Source organism: Poromitra crassiceps, assembly GCF_964638095.1.
Source record: "Poromitra crassiceps genome assembly, chromosome: 23".
In the NCBI taxonomy this organism is placed as follows: Eukaryota; Metazoa; Chordata; class Actinopteri; order Beryciformes; family Melamphaidae; genus Poromitra; species Poromitra crassiceps.
In genome coordinates, this window is record NC_139639.1 from 766,207 (window position 1) to 786,099 (window position 19,893).

Sequence of the window (19,893 nt, forward strand, 5' to 3'; positions counted from 1 at the left end):
TCCAAATAACTGGTGGTCCAAATACCCTGAACATTGTTCCCTTAGCACAGAGCTTTTCATCAAAACCCATATATCAAATGCATTCTTGTGTAGTCATGTGCATGTCTGCCAGTCAACTTAGAAGTGTACAGATTTTCTGACCATTAGTTTCTGAGTCATGTTCACATTTTCCATAAAAGCATAAATATGTTTTATTATTTAACCATAAAGCAGCACTCCATATTGTAATCAACACCCAACAACTCAAGCTTGTGTGACCATACACTAGCAAATCCTCTTCATTTTGGTATTCCTTGTTGAAGAATGCAAGAGAGGCAGTGTTGTGTGGGGCAACGCACCCAAAGCTTTTATTTATACAAAGAAAACAGCCAGTCTACTTCAGAGGGATGAAACGAGAAGAGTGTGTAGCTCCGATACCGGGGCGACCGTGCTTGACTGGTTTGTAGGTGATGGAGAACTCCCCCAGGTAGTGACCGCACATCTCGGGCTGGAGAGGAGAAACAAAGTTGCACGTTAGTAATAAGACAAATATGCACAGGAATTGGTTATTCAAAACCCTATATGGTAGACCCCACAACAAGTGGTAAAATAACAACTTATGTTAAAATGGAGGCAGTTGGCCAGTCCTACAAGAAACTGCAACTTCAACTGCAGCATCCCACAGTTGTGGTCCAAATGTAATCATAACCAAAGTACTGTGACAAGACTCTTTCATTACATAAAACAATGTGGGCATGTCCAGGAAGGTGGAAACCTGTCCAATTTGCAATAGCTACTCAATCATTGCTTAGTCTGCCAAATGTGCATTTGAAAATTAACCATTATAAGCAAATTAACATTCCATGATCTTGAGTCTCATTCAGTCTTGATTATCACCACATTGCTCAAAAGATGACGGATGTAGATAAATCAAACTGGTCTGAGAGCTCAAACTGTATCCCCGGCGCTCTCACATCAATTAATAGAGAGGCAAAGTGGAACGTCACTTCCTGCTTCAGCACTGTACCAGAGATTTTCATGCACCATTTATTTTCCCATAGACATTTAGTAAAATGCTTATAAAATAGTTGTACTTCGTCGAACCAAATGGTTCAGCTAACGCTATAATACGGAGAGACCAAAGAACATTTCACTCAGACCAAAACTTTAAAAAAACATAGAAAAAATATTTTCTTTAAACCCGCATTGTTTTTACATTTTGGTCCCAGTGAAATGTTATGCGATCTCTCCTGTTTCTAAATATATCTGTACTGTTTGGGTTTGAACCAGTAAAACGATTTTTATATGCATTTTACGAAATGTGTATGGGAAAATAAATGGCGGATGAAAATCTCTGGTACAGTGCTGAAGCAGGAAGTAGGCGGTCACTTTGCTTCTCTATTCACCTTATTTTTTGCCCATACAAGGACGCTTCTGCATGACGGCATTTCGTAATCGTCTTTCCGGTTTTAAACACGGAAGTAGAGTACGCCTACCGCAGTCATTTAGACTTGCCAAAAAGCTGTTTTCAAGCTAAAAAAAACCCCCCAAACTGTTTTAAAGTTTTAATATTTGTCGGGTGAGAACGTAACATATATGTGACCAGTTTATCAGAATAACGCCTATTGGAAATCTTTAACGAGCAGCGAGGACCGGGAGCGCTGACTGTGCTGACACCGGTCAGACTAGCTATCTGTCAAACCCTACTGTAGTTAGGCTACTGGCAGTGAGAAAACACTGTCGACGTGCTTTTTGAACTAACGTTAAATGCCGACCGGGTACAGCCATCGCAGCAGTGAACTGAAGTTGGCCGCAGTGTAGCTTAACACATTGAGTGCCACAGCGCTTCAGTAAAATTGTCTGGAGCCTGTGCCAGATTCACTTCCATTCAGTTGAAAACAGCTATAGAATTTTTTCTATTATGGCTATATTAACGGGGCTGGACTTTAATGAAACATTGAACACTCCTGCTTCTTCCAAAGAAGAAATTTTGTTTCTAGACAGTTCCATTATGAAATGACAGCCTCTCAAAAAAGTGCACTTTCAAGGGTTTTCTGTCGTTTTTTTTTTACTTTCCAAGATATAGTCCCTTTTATGAATACCTTTTGCACTCTAATTTCGAGCACATTCACTGACTCTGGCTGGTGTTTTCTGATGTGGTGGCGTGTGGTGTGGTTTCTGTGCAGCCTGTGTGCCACACACCCCTCTCCCCCCCCCCCCCCCCCCCCTCTCCACCTCTGAGCTGCGGGCTCCTCCCCACACGCACAGAGTTTGTTTTCTCGACTCCGTTTTTGCCCCGGACAGATCCCAGCGCCCATCAAGGAAATGATGCGCGCTGGCAAACGCGACTGAACGAAAAGGCTTGGCCGTTCGGCTTCGGATGCTGGCTTTCTAGGAAATCGTGTGGAGATAGATAGAAGCATAAGAGCTCAGTTGTGAGCGCGGATGCAGCCGAGCCCACTGTCCGCTGTAGACAGAGCAATATATTCGGTTTCCACTTTGATCACGGCTTTCTCCGCTGTCTCCTGTACAAAGTAAAGGATCTGAGGTGGGTGGAGCAGCTCCTGTGACGATGTTTAAGGTGGCGCCGTGTGATCCCTTGAAGGGATTCATGCTCACTGGCTGGGTACGACCTTAAACAGCAGAATTATGGAATAATATGAATTATGATTTTAGGACGTGCACAGACGTCCTTGGCACTGAACGTTACTTTTTTTTAGGACGTGCACAGACGTCCTTGGCACTCAATGTGTTAATTCTGAATGTTGCCAAACTTCATTCATACTGACGTTTTATTTTGAAAACAGCGGCCAACTAGCGCTGAACCGGAAGAACAAATACGTTGCGTTGAATGCGGAAGAGAGAAAAAGTGGGCGTGGTGAATAAGGTGAATAGGAGACCACTTGCATATTTTCAGAAGGCACAGACGCAGATTGACTTGAAATTATGAAAGCCTTCAAACATCATGGCTTTTGTTTGCTTGTAAGAGTAGGTCAAATAATGAGTAGCCATTGGCTGGACAAATGCAGGCCTTGTACACACAAACCCATTCATAGAGACACTGCATGAAATAGGCCACGCCCATCACAGGGGAAAGTGCCCCATTCACTTCCCATACACCAGCATCATTTTCCTTGAATTAAACATAGCTAAAAGCTGTTGTGTGGTGGGCTGCACAAATAACAAATGTAAAAAATCGCCAATTAAAGTTTTTTTGTACTCCCGAGCAAAACAAGGAAGCCATTGAGAATTGGCGAGAAGAAAAATGTGGATCTAGCTGTCAAGGAAGTAAGTTGGAGTGTTCATCTTCCGTATATATGATCTTGTGTGCAACACGCGATATAGGAGAACGCCAGGATTGGGGGGGGGGGTTGTTGTTTCCCCCCGTTTTAGGCACAGCTCCGCAGTGTCTCTGTCCAATTCTGAGTCTCAATCTGGCCTAAGTACATCAATGTGTCGCTAAATTTACACCCCCGTCTAAACTGTCCTAGATTAACACTCTGCCCCCTCCATCTCAACCATCACTGAAAGTGAAGTGCCTCTTTCAGTCTCGAGAATGTGATCATTATAGTGGGTGAGGTAGTCTAATTACTTGGGGGGGGGAGGATACATTTGCTCATCCTGCTGCCCAGTAACTCCCACCTGAGCAGTAGCACCTCACCTTGATTTCAACCTGGTTGAAGGTCTTGCCATTGTACACGCCGACCATGGACCCGACCATCTCAGGCAGGATGACCATGTCCCTCAGGTGGGTCTTGACCACCTCTGGCTTCTCCATAGGGGGAGCATCCTTCTTGGCCTTGCGCAGGCGCTTCAGGAGGGACTGCTGCTTGCGGCGCAGGCCACGGTTCAGCCTCCTCCTCTGGCGGGCGCAGTACAGCTGCATGAGCTGCTCACTATGACGTAAGAGAGTCAAACTTAGCCATTGGCAACCGTGAACAGTAACAGCAGTTACTTTGAAAGCATCCCCGCAGCATTGTAAACTAGATCAAAAGAGTTTAACAGTATACATTTAAGAAAACTGTGTGTGTTGGGGGATAGAAAGTTTTACTAAGTGTAAAAAAAAAATCCATCCCATCCAGTTTCCTGTTCAGGAAAGGATCACGGGAGGCACACAGACAGAAGGCAGGTTCACACCTTACCCTCAGGCTCTTCTAGGTAGGGTCGGGTGGGGCAAACTATTTATATCGGAAGCCTAGTTGCGGAAAAAACTGAGCTGCTGTTCTTTTTTTTAAGACAAAGTTTGACGAGAATCACTGAGTTGCCTGGAAACAGAGTCCAGACGCATGCGCACTGGCATCATTTTGTCTTGTACATATATTCTACAATGCATTTAGACAGCCCACCACCGCTAACTTTTTTTCGGCAACTAGGCTTCCGATATAATTAGTTTGCCCCACCCGACCCTACCTGTGACTTCAAAGTGCAGAAATAAGGTGAGTTTAATGCCCAACACAGATTGTCTAACGAAAATGCTATGCTCGATGGGAGGGCTCTTCCAACTGTAGTGTTAACACGAAATTTAGAAGAGCCTGAGGGTAAGTTCACACCCTGGACAGGTTGCCAGTCCTTCACAGGGATCATTACACAAATAATTGTATTGCTACAAATGCCATTGCAAATATAAAGGGTATGTAAAATAAAATATAATGGCGTTGTAAATATAATGGTTCACTACAAAGAAGATTAAATACTGTACACAAGTAATAGTGTTGAGTAGGCTATGTTTAGATTTACATGGACTGGACTTGTGTAGTCCAGCCTCCAAAATCTTTGGAGATGTGCTTTTTATTGCAACTCTGGGAAGCAGCACGTCAGACATCAAGCTACTCTTTGGAGCCTAAAACGTAAATACAATGGCAGTATAATAAAGTTCTCCCTACAGCTGGCCATCCCCATGTCCACGTCTCAGCTTCAGGACCTGTCAACCTTCTGAGCAACTAAACACAGTTCAAGTCGTTAAGTGTCTCACTCACTAGGACATGTCCAGAAGCTGGTCCAGGTCAACACCTCTGTAGGTAAACTTCCTGAAGGTACGCTTCTTCTTGATCTCGGTATCCGCCTATGGAAGTCAAATACATCACATTTAGCATGTTGTTAGCATTTTCACCATAGCCAACTATGACTGCCGATTTTCAATTCGAAAACAGTCGAGTAGCTACTGGCCCGCCTCTGAAGAATATTGTCATGGTTAAATTATGTAGTCGTATTGAATTACTCGTAAAGAAAACTGTACGGTTGTACCATTGGGTTAGCTTAGCCATGGTCGGCCATAGCCGGTAATAGCGCAAGCTAATACAAGTCAATAAATAGGTTTATCCGACGTTATGTGCCATAATTTACTGCTCGACTGTTTGTGAAGGTGCGTGACAGCCGGATGATACATTAGGTTATTTTAAATAACTATTGGGGAGTGCGGATGTGTATAGATTGTTATAATCAGACATTGGAAGGCTTGGACACCTACCATCTTGCCTGATGTTCCGGGGAAAAGAACCTCTACAAGTCTCGTTAGGCCTAATATCGCGCGACTTTGGTTAAGCATCCGGTCTACTCCATTGTCTGTTCCGGTCCCAGCATGCAGCTGCCCTCTTTGACCAGCAGATGGTGGAATTGGACAGTAACGCGTGCATCCAGTGCCACTGTGTCTTGCAGGTCTTGCACCAGAAGTATTGTTAGTCCTATATCAGCAGCAGAACAAAAATATTGGTCATACAAAGACACTGAACAGAAGAAACATTAATGATTATTTTGCTTTATATAAGGCATTTCCTAACTATTAACAACAGTCTATTCATCGTAGGCCTATTCTGTTACATTACCTGTTACATCGTCTTGGTAGGAAAACAATAATAAATTAACATGTGATTATAATCAAATGACAGCCACCACAGTAAAGCACCATCTTGGTAGGAAATGTATGTCACATCATGGGGATACTATGAATAGTTATTTGTGGTCATAACATCTACCATTGGAGGGGGGGGGACGCTCTCCCCTCCTCAACAACTACTCTGTCCTTGAACAAGCCACTGAACCCCCAACTGTTCATACTGTACACAGTATGTGCAGCTGCTCAGTAGTAGCCTAAGACGCTTGTGAAAATATGGCAACTCAAGATCAGACTACCGATTCATTATGAAAAGGATGATTTATCCTAATACTAGATAAGATGTGCTGAGTAGCCTACACTCAGTAGAGTAGTACAGTACTAAGAGATGGCCTCTCACTTATCACCTAAATGCCATAGTCAGTCCCATACGTATGGGACAAGACTGTATAAGAGGCCACCATGAGTGTCATACGTATGGGACTCAATATGGCATCTCAGACCACATTATAGTCTATGGTCCCATACTGATGCCATATTGGATCTCACACTCATCCCACATGGAATCCCACTCTTCACTGTCAATTTACAGATATTCACATCTTCTGCTGTCCTACAAAACTTAGCATAGGTCATGTTATTACCTGTGGTGTGTGATGTTTGTGGAATAGGTCATTTAACCAATAAATTAAACGTGTCATTGCTCCCCAACACTGAGTTCCACTCTCTGCTGTTAATTTACATACATCCATGTCTTCTGTTGCCATATCATCCTACCATAAAGGCAGGGATCTCTGTCTGTTACAAATCAAACCACACATCAGATAATGAATGTACGTACATGTTTTTTACACTTTATTCACAAAAACATATTTGTCAACTTGTTTTTTTCCCATTATGAAAAAAAGAAAAACTATAGTCCAATATCAAATGTTATTCAGAGTCAAGGTACAAAATAGCCTACATTTAAATCACAAATATGCATAAATTACAGAGCCCCTAAAGTCCCGAAAGACGATTATTATTATTTTTTATTTTTTTTGCGCACAAGTTACTTACTACCTTGTGTGAATTATCTTGTCTGCATAAGTTAAAGAAAAAAAAATCTGGACTTTAGGGGCTCCGTAATAAATAATAACCTTATGATCAAATATAATCGTATGATTGGTCCACGCATCAACCATTATTTAAGCACGATTCATTGAAACATTGTACACTGATAATAAAAAAAGAAAGAAAATAATCCAGTATTGTTGCTTGGAATGTAGAAAACTTCACTATAGTATATTTTGAGTAAAACATTGTTTTCAACAGCTTTAATCCAAAGAAAACAAGCTTGGCTCCAGTCGGACCGGTTATGCAAACAAAGGAAAATTATTCCCTCGCTTAAAAAATAAAAAATAAAAACAAGAAAATATTACACAGGAACCAAGACAGAAACGAGAGAGTAGAGACACAGTATCGTGGTAAGACAGTGGTTGGTTCCCACAAATCCACTTTGTTCCCTCATCTGTCTCAACAACCAACCGACACTGCGTACAGTCAATGAGCAATACTGAATGGATGCAAGCAGTAACAAACAGAAACATTCACATGAATCAAAGAACTATAATTTATGTTGTTTACACAGAGGGTACAGCTATTAGGAATACATACAAGATCAGCTGTTTTTTCATCTCTTTAAAAACACTATGAAGTCAATACAAAAACTCCCTAATCTTTCATTTTCATGTTGCACTCGCATATACCTAGGGATTTCCCTTAATCTAACCAACCATTAAAAACAAAAAACAACAACAACAACAACAACAACAACGACGAAAGAGAACAAGGAGAAATACAGAGTGGAGCTTTGGCACATAAAAAAACAAACTCCCTGGGATACAAAAACTACTGTCCGGCTCAGCCAAAATACTGGCTTTTGTGGTAGCACTCCAAACACAATGGTCTTTTCAAAAGCAATGGAAAAAAACTAAAAACGAAAGGAAAACCATAAAAGTGATATGTGTAACGTCGGTTTTGCACAAAGACGGCTAAGAGGACAATTTTATAATACAATACTAAAATGGATACCGCCCCAATAAAATGGTGAACCATCCAATGAATATAAAAATAAAAAGCCTGCCTTGAGGTTCTCTTCAGTTTTGCTGCTCGCTCCATCACGCCTCCTTTATACAAGCCTTCCTTTCCTTCCTCACCTCTGGCCTTCCTCCTAATAATCAGTCCCTTCTTGCTGGTACACCTGCTCCTCTTCCTGGTAACCCTGGTAGCCCTCGTCCTGGTAGTCCGGGATGTACTCGCGAGCGACGCCGGCCCCGTTCTGCTCCTCTTCTACTGCTGCTACCACCTCGGCGCCTTTGGGGCAGTACTTGGCGTCGTAGATCTGCCGCCCCAGGCCGAAGTTCTGCCCGCTCTGGTTGGCTCCCTGGTTGGAGCCCATCTGCAGGGACATGGTGCTGTTGTCACACTTGTCTGTGTTCAGCTTCTGGTCGTAAATGGCGCGCCTGGTCCCCGGGGCCGTCATGCCGGCCTGGTGGAGAGAGAGAGAGGCAGAGAGAGAGAGAGGCAGAGAGAGAGAGAGAGAGAGAGAGAGAGAGAGAGAGAGAGAGAGAGAGAGAGAGAGAGAGAGAGAGAGAGAGAGAGAGAGAGAGAGAGGCAGAGAGAGATGAGTGAGATACAGAGACACTTTCCTGAAGACAGACATCGACAAGTCCCAACCAAAACTGCAGATTGCAAACATGTAGGTCTCTGGATTCTCAGCAGTAGGGCTGGGCAATATAATCGATACGGCAATATATCACGATATTTTATTTCCCGATACTGTATCGATACTTGGACGCCAAGTATCGCGATATAAAAAAATAATAATAATTGCAGGCCATGCCATGCCAGGCCCCTGCATCTGGTGATTCCCACCCCTAATCGATACTGTATCGATATTTCCCATATCGATGCGTTCAGTAACACTCAACACTCAGTAGTTTTGACTAAATTTGTCCACTAACTTATCAGTATAAAGTGATGTACATATTATTACACTACCTGGGTGGTACACAGTGTGTTGTATCTTTAGCTCTATTATTTAATTTTGAGTAAATTCTGTAGAATATCGCAATATATCGCAATATGTATCGCATCGCAATATATCGTGATACAATTGTATCGTGACCCAAGTATCGTGATACGTATCGTTTCGTGAGATCCTTTCCAATACCCAGCCCTACTCAGCAGTATCATTGCTTTGTCATTGCACGCACAGTATTGGAACGGGGGCCAAGCTGACTTCTAGGCCAAAGAACCTGAGTGACAACTTTGCCTTTGTTATGAACAGTCCAGGCAGCCTGGGGCTTGTTATGAGACTAAACATGAAGACCAGAGCGCTCACCACAACTGGACCAGAGCACAGCTGAATCAGGCTGGGGTTACATGCCATTTCTTCTGCTGCCCCGAATGCAACAAAACAAACGACTTTCCTAGGAAATGCCAACGGTTTATTCTCCTACATCAAAACCTGTGGCACAACTGATGACTCCAATCCCTAAAGTGTATTTCCACTGTGCTCCTTTATGACACAAGTAGAAGTAGGGCATATGTTAGAGCAGTGGTTCTCAAAGTGGGGTCCGGGGACCCCCAGGGGTCCTTGAGGGGATTGCACGGGGTCCCCAGCAAAAAGGGGGATAATTTAGTTTCACTATAATACCATTCTATAAGTAATAACAATTCCATAATTAACACAATGACAGAATGTATGACTGTTTTGGTCATGGGTTTCATACACTTTCTGTAATAAAACATCTCATCGAATGGGGGTCCCTGGGACAAAATCCTATCAAGTGGGGGTCCGTGGTCTAATTTGTGTCCGTTTAGGGGTCCTTGACATGAAAAGATTGGAGAACCAGTGTGTTAGAGTACCTGGCTTGCCCCCTTGTTGGTGCCCATCTGCAGACTGATGGTGGAGTTGTCCATGGGGGCCTGGATGTGAGCTTTGGGGTCGTACAGGTGCCTCCTGGTGCCATACGCATTCATACCTGCCTGGCTGGCACACTTGTTGGTCCCCATCTAAAGAAACAGACAGCAAAAATCAATCTATCATTTACAGTATGTACAACACAATGTTAGACCTTATTCGACACTCGTGTACGGGCACGCCCACCGCCGCCATATTCTCGACATAGCGCTGCACCTTTAAGTGACAACCTATGTGAGAGCAGCGTTTATAGGAAGCTAGCCGCCGTTAGCGTTACCTGTATCGTTCCAATTGTGTTCGGATGGTGACCTGTGTTAGGCATGGCTCTAATAATGACAGCAATAAAGTCCCCGTTGTTTGTTTCTATCTCTACCATCCACAGACATGAAGGGAGTGAGACTGACGATACGTCAGCAGCAGGGGCGGTTTTAGCATCAGAGCTTTGGGTGGGCTCAGCCCACCCAAAGGTCATGGACCACTGAACCCCTAGGGGGGTCCGGGGGCATGCCCCCCCGGAAGAAAATTTTGTACAGTTTCAAGTAAAAATGGATCAAACTGGCACACTTTGAGATCAAAATGAAGAGACTAGATCTATGAAGAACTACACACATCAATATCTTCTTTACCGTTCTGTGGTTTTATAGCAATGAAAAAATAATTGTTTCCCTATATATACTATATATATTCTGCATACAGGTTACTATATGGTAGAATTATGCTTGCATAAATAATACCAAAATCACTTCAGGGGAGTTTCAAGTAAAGTAACATTTTGCTTTGTAGGCAAAACAAAAGTAAAATTAAATCAAAAGGGAACTTCCTAACTTATTGGCTGGAATAATATTCCAAGAAGATAATAATATACTGTAAGCACTAAAGCAGGAGTTTGCAGTCAACTAGTTGAAATTAATATGTGGCAGTATTTGTGAGGGTCAAAATCTATGTAGGGTGTACCACCACAAATAGATCAGTGTATGGGAAACACTGACTATTAAATAGTGTGACTAGAAAGACACCAATAAACAACAGCACTACAACGGTGGCATTACAAATGGTATTATGAAATTATTGTGGGAAAAAACAAGAATGACACTTTTTTTCATGAACTTTAAGCAGAAAATTAAAAAATAGTTTTAAAGCAAAAATAAATAATAAATAAAGATAATTTTAACATTGGCTCAACCAGCCCATCTTACTGACCACTGGTCCTTAATCCCTTTTTATTACTACCATGCCACTGGTACTGTACACAAACACGGCTGTTTAAATATCTGCCTTGCACTCCCTTAGAGGGAAATAACAAGCCTGTAAGAACCTTTATTGAGTGTAGTCAGAAACTGCTACTAATGACCACCATGGATTTGGAGAGAGAAAAAAAAAGAAAAAAAGGGGTTTTTTGCCTCTATTTTTTTGGGTGGGCTGAGACTAGAACCGCCCCGGGTCAGCAGCACAGGAGAGGTGTGTGGATAGTTGGGAGAGACAGGTGAAACTTTCTGACAGCTCCTCACAGCAAAGTCTGTTCACCTCGTTTTTTCTTTTGTTTATTATTACAGGCATTAACGGCAGCTTACAAACAACAACTCTGGGGTTTTTATTGCTGTCATCACTATCGCTATTTTGTAATGGAACAGAAACGACAATAAGGCCGTTACTATAGTTGTCAGCTGCAGGACGGTATGTCAACAATATGGCGCTGTCCAGGGTTCGCGAATAAGGTCTATACTATGTGAACAATGTATGCTTTGAACCTTCAGGCAGTTGTCCCCCGCGGCTACAGTGTATTCAAATGAATGATGTAAAACAGTCCGTTGCATTGTGTGTTTTTCTCTCTGTTTAGGTTGCCCTCATATCTCTTCTTGACATCTTGCTTGGTGTGATGTAGTGTCCTCTAGAGAGAGAGTGGCGTCGGCGGAGGACCAAAATGCGAGACTCATTAGCCAATGAACAGCCAGGAATGGGTCTCGTGCTACTTTTGCATGCTAAAATAAAGCTGATAATGTACAATTTGATTCAAGGGATGATGAAAAACCCTTTCAGAGTACAACACAAACTGTCTATTTTGCTGCAACTCGACAGTGCTGCTTAATCCAGGACCTTACTTCCTGGAACTCTTGAGAGTAAAAAACTGGTCCATTGGAGTGAATGGAGATGTCGGGACTCCTCTATCTACACGGCTCTGGTATGATGTAGCCCTCATATCTCCTCTTGACATCTTGCTTGGTGTGATGGCAACAGCTACAGAACAGACAGGCTTGAGGAGGCGTCAGAACAATGAGCTGCTCTTTGACACAGAAGCACGGTCTGCTTGACAGGAGACCGGCACAGTGTTTGTTTGGTTTCGCAATAGTTTCGCCCGATGCGGCAGAGAGCGTCGCTTTGCAAACACGTGAACGGACATCTGACATACCAACACTGCGTCTGACAGAAACGCTCCCTGTGCAATAAACCTGTTAACACCTACCTCATGTAGGTAATGACCCCCCCTGCTGGCATCCTGACACTCATTTGTTATTTGACACCTGATAATCTGGTCCACCACATCCGTTAGTATCACGGGCACCATGTGCCGACACCAGCTAGTTTGAACTTCAAAGTAAAATGCTAAATGTAAGATGATGTTGACTGTTAATCAAGGTTAACAATCAAATTAAGTTGTCATAAATAAATGAAAAAGTACATTATTAGCACTGGCAAGCAAAGCTTAAATAAAGGAATGTTAGAGGTAAGAGGATCCTGCTCCTGATTTTAAACTGAATTGCACAGGAGAGTTCAGCTTTCACTGGTTTGGGTGCAGAGATTTTAGGAGCCAGGGGCCAGTTGCACAAAAAACCTTGAGTTAAGATTTTCCATAAAATAAAATTGGTTGCACAAAACACCCTTACAGTAAGTCTTCTCCTTAAGGTGAAACATTTTAAGGAAACAGGAAAAGACTTCAGGGTGTTTTGTGGAACTGATTTTATTTCATGGTAACCTTAACTCGGACTTTGAGGAAAATCTTAACTCAAGGTGTTTTGTGCAACTGGCCCCAGATCTCAGCACCTGCTGGCTCTTTTTGCATTTTAAAACAGACTCTACCTGCAGTCCGATGACACACTGTCCAGCCTTCATCTTCTCCTCGTCAAACAACCTCTCCTGCTTGTCGGCGTACTTCACTCCAATGTCCACCCGTGATTGGCAGCCCTTGGTCTTGGCCTACAGGAGAAGACACAGTGCAGAGAGTTGTCATGTTGGATACAAAATGTGACTTCAGTAGGTTATCATCTCTCATTAAACTGAGGGACAACACACCAAGTATATCAGCCTGGATCAGTTGAATTACTTATTATATCTCTTTACTGATTCCAGGAATCTCTGTCTGTCTGTCTGTATGCATGTCCTCTGCTCTGCATATCTCGAGAAAAACCTTCTTCGTCTGATCGACTTCACGCTTGGCGGGTGGGTCGCTGGGAACGCGAGCAAGTGCAGTCTCGGATTTGGTGCAATTTGGAGACGCGACACGTTCAATATTAATAATAAACTTTAAATAAACAAGCAAACGGCACTCTGTGCAGCAGCGGGGCGAACAGGCACTGCACTAGTCAAACAAATGTCCAACACAGCATTCATGTGCCGTGCAAAAACAACAAACTTTCAAGCGGGATGTTTGCACAGTGAACTTAAGACGCATTGTTCCGTACGGGTTCAGGTGCAAGACGATCTCATCTGTCTGCCAAACGTTTTGACACGCACACATTTTTCCCATACTTCTGCCGTGAGTTCAGCAAGAATAACAGCGCCGTGTACTGTTACAGACACGCTAGGAAAACCGCGTCCGTTCCTTCCCAGTACCACCAGCGTCTGATGATGACAACAGTCTCACCATGCCAGCGAGGGCGAGCAGCGTCGACTGGACCTGTGTCATGTTGCCGCTCTCAAAGATGTCGTTGGCCTCGAAGATATCGGTGGGCCTCAGGCCGTACCCCGTGATGGCTTTGATGAAGTTAGTCAAGTTCTCCAGCTGAAACCACAAGAAACCACAAACAGGATCAACAACAATGGGTATGCAGGTTTAAGGAGGATTAACAACAATGTGTGTGTGCAGGAGGTGTGTTCACATGCTCCTCCTCCATTCTCCAGCGTCTAGAGGGTGAGTATCGTTCAAAGATTACCAGTACCAATACCAGTACCTTCAGTGTAGGATATTAAAAAAATATTTGGGGGGCAACTTTTGCCCCCACTGTCTAAAAACTGGGGGCATTTACGGTACTAAATTTTGGGGGCACTTTGAAAAATAGTAATTAGTGCATAAAGTTGCTAAAGCGTAGTGTAAAGAACAGCGCTGTTTGTGTGTGTTCTTCATCATCATTTTCTGGCAACCAGCTTGCAGTTGCTGAGTGTGTGTTACAGATAGAAATTAAATTCATTGAATGAAAATAAAATTATCAAAATATTGGGTCAATTTTTGCCCCTGGATCATGGTTTGTAGGGGCATTCTGAGAGTTCTTGGGGGCATTTTTGCCCTTGCCCCTGGATAAATTCCTACACTGAGTACCCTTAAAGTGATACAAATACCAACAGCGTACTTAATTCAAGCCCCCTGTCACATACACCGTGCTCAACTTCACCATGACACCATCACAGACTGTATAGAGGTTGTAGCTGCAGTTGGGCCAATCACACGCCGCATTCAATCGAAGAACATTTGCTGCGATTGGCTGCGAGCGAGCAAAACCATTCAAATAGCCTTTTTTCCTTCTAGCGCTTCAGCCGACGAACCTTGCAAGACCGGTGCCTCTCAGAAGAGGGAGTGAGTGAATACATACATGTATGAAGGCTCTGAGGAAGGAAACGTCAAGTCTGTTTGTTCGCACCTATTAAATTGCAGAAATGGACCATGTGCTCCAGAATGCTTCCTTCATAAGTTTCGATATGACTGTGGGTTATTCCGGTTTTTCGTATATATAGAGTACTGATACCCAGCTGTATTGACGTCTTAATTTCCTGGCTGAAAAGCTGCATTGACACGCCTGGAGGAAACCAGTTTCAGAGGCAGCTCACATAACTTCCAAGCAGAACAAAAAACATACAAGTGTGTTCATGTGCCTTGGCAGCACGATCCGGTGTCCTGCTATCCACACCACATGTTCCTAGCAGAGGGAACTAGTTGGTAACTAATAACTATGCATGAATGTTGGTCTGTAACAGCATGCGGTCTTGCCAATAACATTGTGCCAATAAATCAGACACAATGTGACATTATCATAACACAATTGGAATCATTTCACCACACCCGAAACACAACAACACGTGTTCAACCCACACCCATCATCAACCAGCTCACCTGATGCCAGTTCATTGTTGACTGGTTGATCTTCTTCACAGAGCCTGGCTGAAGTTTGTTGATCAGGCTGTGAGAGAGAGAGAGATGCAAAGAGGAACAAAAAGAGATATTTCATTTCCCCCTTCTTTTTTTATAAACAAGACCATAGATAAGGAATTGGGAGATCAGATCATTGTGCACTTATGGTTGAGACACAGTAACGATTCATGCGACTCCACAAATTCAACAGAATTTCAAGATCATAGATGATGCATGCAGTTTTGGGGAGTGCAGATGAGCAGTCGCTTACGTGCACAGAATGACTCCGTTCTTCAGGCCTTTCTGGAAGTCGGGGCCGATGGTAGAGCCGGTCACGTCCTCGATCCAGACCCTCAGCTCCTCCTCCTTCTGAAGGTCGTACTTCTGGGCAATCTGATTGGGGCAGGCAGAGAGGTCAAAGGTCAAAGCGGGTCAAACGTGTTCCACGTGGGTAGAATAGCCAATACTAGGTCATTTGTTCAAATAATGTGGGGGCGTATATATCTTTAAAGAGCATTCATAGTGAGTCTTGAAAGAATGGCACTATCAAAAATTAAGGAACCAAAATGTTGATGTGATAACTGAGCTCGGCATTGGATATGATAGTGAAACCTATGCTAATGTTTGTCCTCAGAAGGTTTATTGTGACTGGATGTAATCATGTTTCATGGTCTTCTCTAACGGCTAAAGAGGCTTGTTGTGCCTTTTCAGCCCTGTAGGGTTAACACGGACTGACTGGCACGACCTCACACACTTAAAACAAGGACATCCTGTTTGTGAAACTGCTCAATTCTCCCCTGGAGCACAGGAAGGTAAGCCGTTGAAAAGGGGAGTTACCGTGGCAAAACAGATTGGCTTTTTTGAGTGAGGGTGTTATTGACGTGCTAGTGCTACCTTTGATTTATAAACGCACGTGTGAGAAACGTCAGGAAATGCATGGCCATTGATCACACCACAACAGGCTCTTATGTGACAACCAGGAAAACAACGCTAAAACCAGAACTGCAAAAGAGTCCAACTGCAGGAGAAGAAATGTACAAGATCTGAAGTTGGGAGCGACTCCGAGCAAACTCTCTCCAAAAGGCAATGAGCTACTAAACAGTCTCCTTCTGTCCCCGGGGCTCTGAGCGGAACCACAGAATAACATGCCATGTACGAGGGGAGTTGGCTGCACGCGGCTCACAGTCGGGTTGTATTCCTGAGGAATGTCTGTCTGTCTTTTAATTACATTTTGCTTCATTCGGTTACCCCCATATTAAAGACAACGCTGGCTAGTTTGATTCCCCACAACGAAGCCTACAGATGTAATTTAGAGAGACAAGCTGAACTCAAGGAACTTGCCCCAGAGTGCTCGGATAAAAGAGTTGGAAGAACGAGGCAGCGAGGATGGAGAAAAGTGTGTGTTTCTCCAATGAATGACGGCGGCCGGGCGGTAACATTCAGAAGATGTATGTATCGCAGCTTTGAATTCAGTATTTTCAGGACCTAGCGGTTCTAGGGAAGGAGAGGGGAGGGGAGGGAGGAAGAGGGCAAATCCTTAAATGTGGCACAGAGGGAGGGAGGCTACGTCACCAATGGCCGGAAATACCACTCAGCTCAGCATCTCTTCGGCTCTCCCCACACAGCTTCTCCCCCTCAAGGACATCGCCAGCGAGACACAGGAAATTGGGGTCTTTTCTTTACGTGGTGGAGCACACTTTGTTCTGGGGGGTGGGGCGCTTCCATACAAGGGCACAGGCAGGGAATGCAAACATAACGGTAAATCAGCTGATGGTGGGTCAGAGACACGGTGGTATGTGTCGGGGGGGGCAGGGGGGCAGTCTGGCCAAAACACCCTTACCATCCCTCCGCCTACTAGAGACACACAACTTCAATCAACTTGGAGCTGCAGAGTTTATGTTCCCTTTTGTATTTGCGGTCTTTGACGACACGATAAGCAAAGAGAACAAAGTTTACAGCTGGCACGAAGACGTGGTTTCTCCTCGAGATCAAACAGAGGCTCCCCGCAGAGTTTGAAAATAACCCTGTATTAGCAGCTTGATAGTCTCATGCTAGCTTTATAGTGCTCTAATAACACTACTCCTATAAAAGGGACAGATCGTTCCTCACTTCCTGAGTTCTGGGAAAAGTTGTCAAGGTTGGTGCAGCTCAGTGTGTTTTATAGGACACACGCACACGGGCCAAGGCGCTGCAGGAACCTAATCTCCAGCATCAACACTGGTATTTTAAGTGGATCCGGATGTGTGCACCGCTCTCTGCAGACACATCCAAATAAACAAGGTTGATTTTGACCTCATCTACAAACTTACACACTACCAAAGAGCTGCATGGCCCTTTTGGAGACTGCTTGGTTTGTGCAAAACCAATCCACACAGCTGGTCTTGATTTCGGCTATAGGATGACAACTCTCTTGACAATTCTTTGTCTTTGCTTCATTCTATTAGAGTTGACTCAGTTTGAGCGGTGATGAATAGTCGGCCAAATGTTTGCTCGTGTTTAACAGCACGGCACCTCAGCAGGAGGAGGAGGAGGAGGAGGAGGAGGGGGGGGGGGGGGGGGGGGGTAGGAGTATGGTATTTCAACTTAGTCATAACGAGAATCATCAGGGAAGATAACGAGGATGGACAGCTTCCATTCCAGGGACTAATGGGTGAATTACATTATGCGCTAATGCGCATCACAACGCCGCCGGGCGGCACGGGGAACAGAAAGTGCTGGAAACGGGCATAACACTTTTTTTTTGCCACGACATACTTTTTTGCCAAGAGGGACAACGCCCAAAGTCTGCTTTTAAAGAGTCTCCTACATGGTAGAATTAATATTCTGCATTTGAAGATGGCAAACTGTAAGAAGAAATATGGGACTGTTTTCACCCATCAATACATTCAAGCAAAGTGCCATGATGAAGCAAACGATGTTATGTTGAACTATTTTCAAATCATTTCAAGCGCTTTGATGATCTTCGGCCCACCTCTATCCTTTAAACCTGTTAACCTAGCTCATGCAAATCAAAATGGAGGCCAGGTGAATCCTCTCTACAATAACGCATCATGAAAATGTACTCAAAAGTATTATGGAGAGAATAGTTGAATGTAATTGACGGGATATATGAAATATATAGCCATGTCTTACCTTGTTTTTTACTTCCGCAGAAAATCCATATGCGGGACCTTTATTAAAGCCAGCCATTGTCGGTGACTTGTCGATTTACTTTGTGAGTGAAAGACGTCCTGCGTGGGAATAAAAACTGCGCTAAATAATCTCTAACTTTCTCTTCCAATGAGACCTCGGAGTGAACTAAATACTTCCTTTCTCTTTTACGGGCCACCAATTAGAGCGCTCCCACGGACTGCTACCAAAGATCGTCACTCCCCTGTCAAGATAGTTCACTCCGTATTCCAGCATGTGGGGCCTTGGCCAACAGAGTATGCAACGGTGGCGGAAAATAATCTCACACAGAGAAAATTAATATTCAGCTTGCAGGACAGATAGCTCAATAATCTTCATCAGACATCATACTGCGCATGAACTTCATCAGAAAGATCAAGATCCCATCCCCTCATTTTGGTGCATGTATGACCTCAGTTTCATTAGGCTATTTTGTGTACGCAATTCCATAATTTACCCAACAATGAAAAATGCGTAGCCTAACTTTTTATTATTATTATTATTATTATTATTATTATTATTAATAAAGTCTGTGCTCAATTCTGCTTATTCGGGTCAAACACTGATGTCAAACTGATTCTCATTCATTTGCCATAATTGCATTTTTTCACAGCAGCCATTTTTGTGTCTAAAAGGCAGGGACGGGTAAACACAGGTGCAACCAAAACAGTAATGAGGATTTCCAACTTCCAATCCATTTAGGTGTTCCAGTGCTGGGGTACATTGATGTTATGGTTGCATCTGCTTACCCTGCCTTTTAGACACAAAATGACTGCTGTGAAAAGCCCCATTAAAACTTTTTTTTTCATTTAATTGATTTATTTTATAGTTGAATCAGTCCGTTATATGCATTTCAAGTTTTTACATCACATTCATTCCTTCCCCTTCGTAACGACGACGGAAGTAGGCAGAGGTGAACCTTCTCGCATCGCTGCAGTCTTCGGCTGTCTGCTTCGTTTAATCGATTCTAGGCTCCACCTTTCCCCTTCCCTTCCTTGGGTCGCGATTGATATCAAAAACTCCTTATATGGAATGAAACTTCCCAAATTCCTGAATGGTGGGAGTGCTCCACCGGTCCCACCCTGCATGCCAGACGCGCAGCAGCCGAGTCTGACTGGCCGTCGCACTTTCTTGAGTCACCGTCGGGGAGAAAAAAAAGTTTTGAGGAACTAACAAAGTACAACGAGCTACTGCTGGGGTGACGTAATGCTTGTGCTACGGAGCCAGCTCTTAGATAATAAATGAAACTCTGCTGCTCATTCCAGAGTTTGAACTGCTCTGGAATGATGAGAATGTACAAAGCTCTGAATTAAGAAAATGTGTGTCTAGTGGTATAATTTTAAGATGGACTGATTGTTGTTGATCAGTTTATCTAGATAGGCTCTTTCTCTGTAAAGTCCTTTGGGGCATGCTTGTGAGAAAGGGCTGCATTAAAAAAAAGGGGACGGTTTTAGGACGTGTGTGCTGTAGTATTGCAATTTGCAGATTAACTCCAGACGTTGTTACCCACTAAGGCCATGTTCACACTAGGAGGCCAAATCTGATTTGTGAACTTTAGTGACCTATTCATGACTTTATCCAGATTGGTTTGTATTCTGAGATCAAACTTCA

The 19,893-nt window shown here is 43.5% G+C and overlaps 2 protein-coding genes across 2 annotated transcripts; both read right to left on the reverse strand.

Annotated features, from left to right (window-relative positions):
• Positions 1-320: 320 nt before the first annotated feature.
• Positions 321-5,476, reverse strand: rps15 (ribosomal protein S15). The gene is made up of 4 exons (XM_083659204.1): positions 5,447-5,476; positions 4,956-5,041; positions 3,641-3,875; positions 321-487 (listed from the first exon to the last, which is right to left on the reverse strand). Exons 1-4 carry the CDS (start codon positions 5,447-5,449, stop codon positions 374-376), a joined length of 438 nt encoding a protein of 145 aa, XP_083515330.1. The 5' UTR covers positions 5,450-5,476; the 3' UTR covers positions 321-373.
• A 1,171-nt stretch (positions 5,477-6,647) lies between these two features.
• Positions 6,648-18,393, reverse strand: cnn2 (calponin 2). Its single transcript, XM_083659189.1, has 7 exons — positions 18,247-18,393; positions 15,386-15,507; positions 15,097-15,163; positions 13,636-13,773; positions 12,852-12,968; positions 9,722-9,868; positions 6,648-8,339 (listed from the first exon to the last, which is right to left on the reverse strand). The coding sequence occupies exons 1-7, from the start codon at positions 18,301-18,303 to the stop codon at positions 8,022-8,024; spliced, it is 966 nt and encodes a 321-aa protein (XP_083515315.1). The 5' UTR covers positions 18,304-18,393; the 3' UTR covers positions 6,648-8,021.
• Between the last annotated feature and the right edge of the window lie 1,500 nt (positions 18,394-19,893).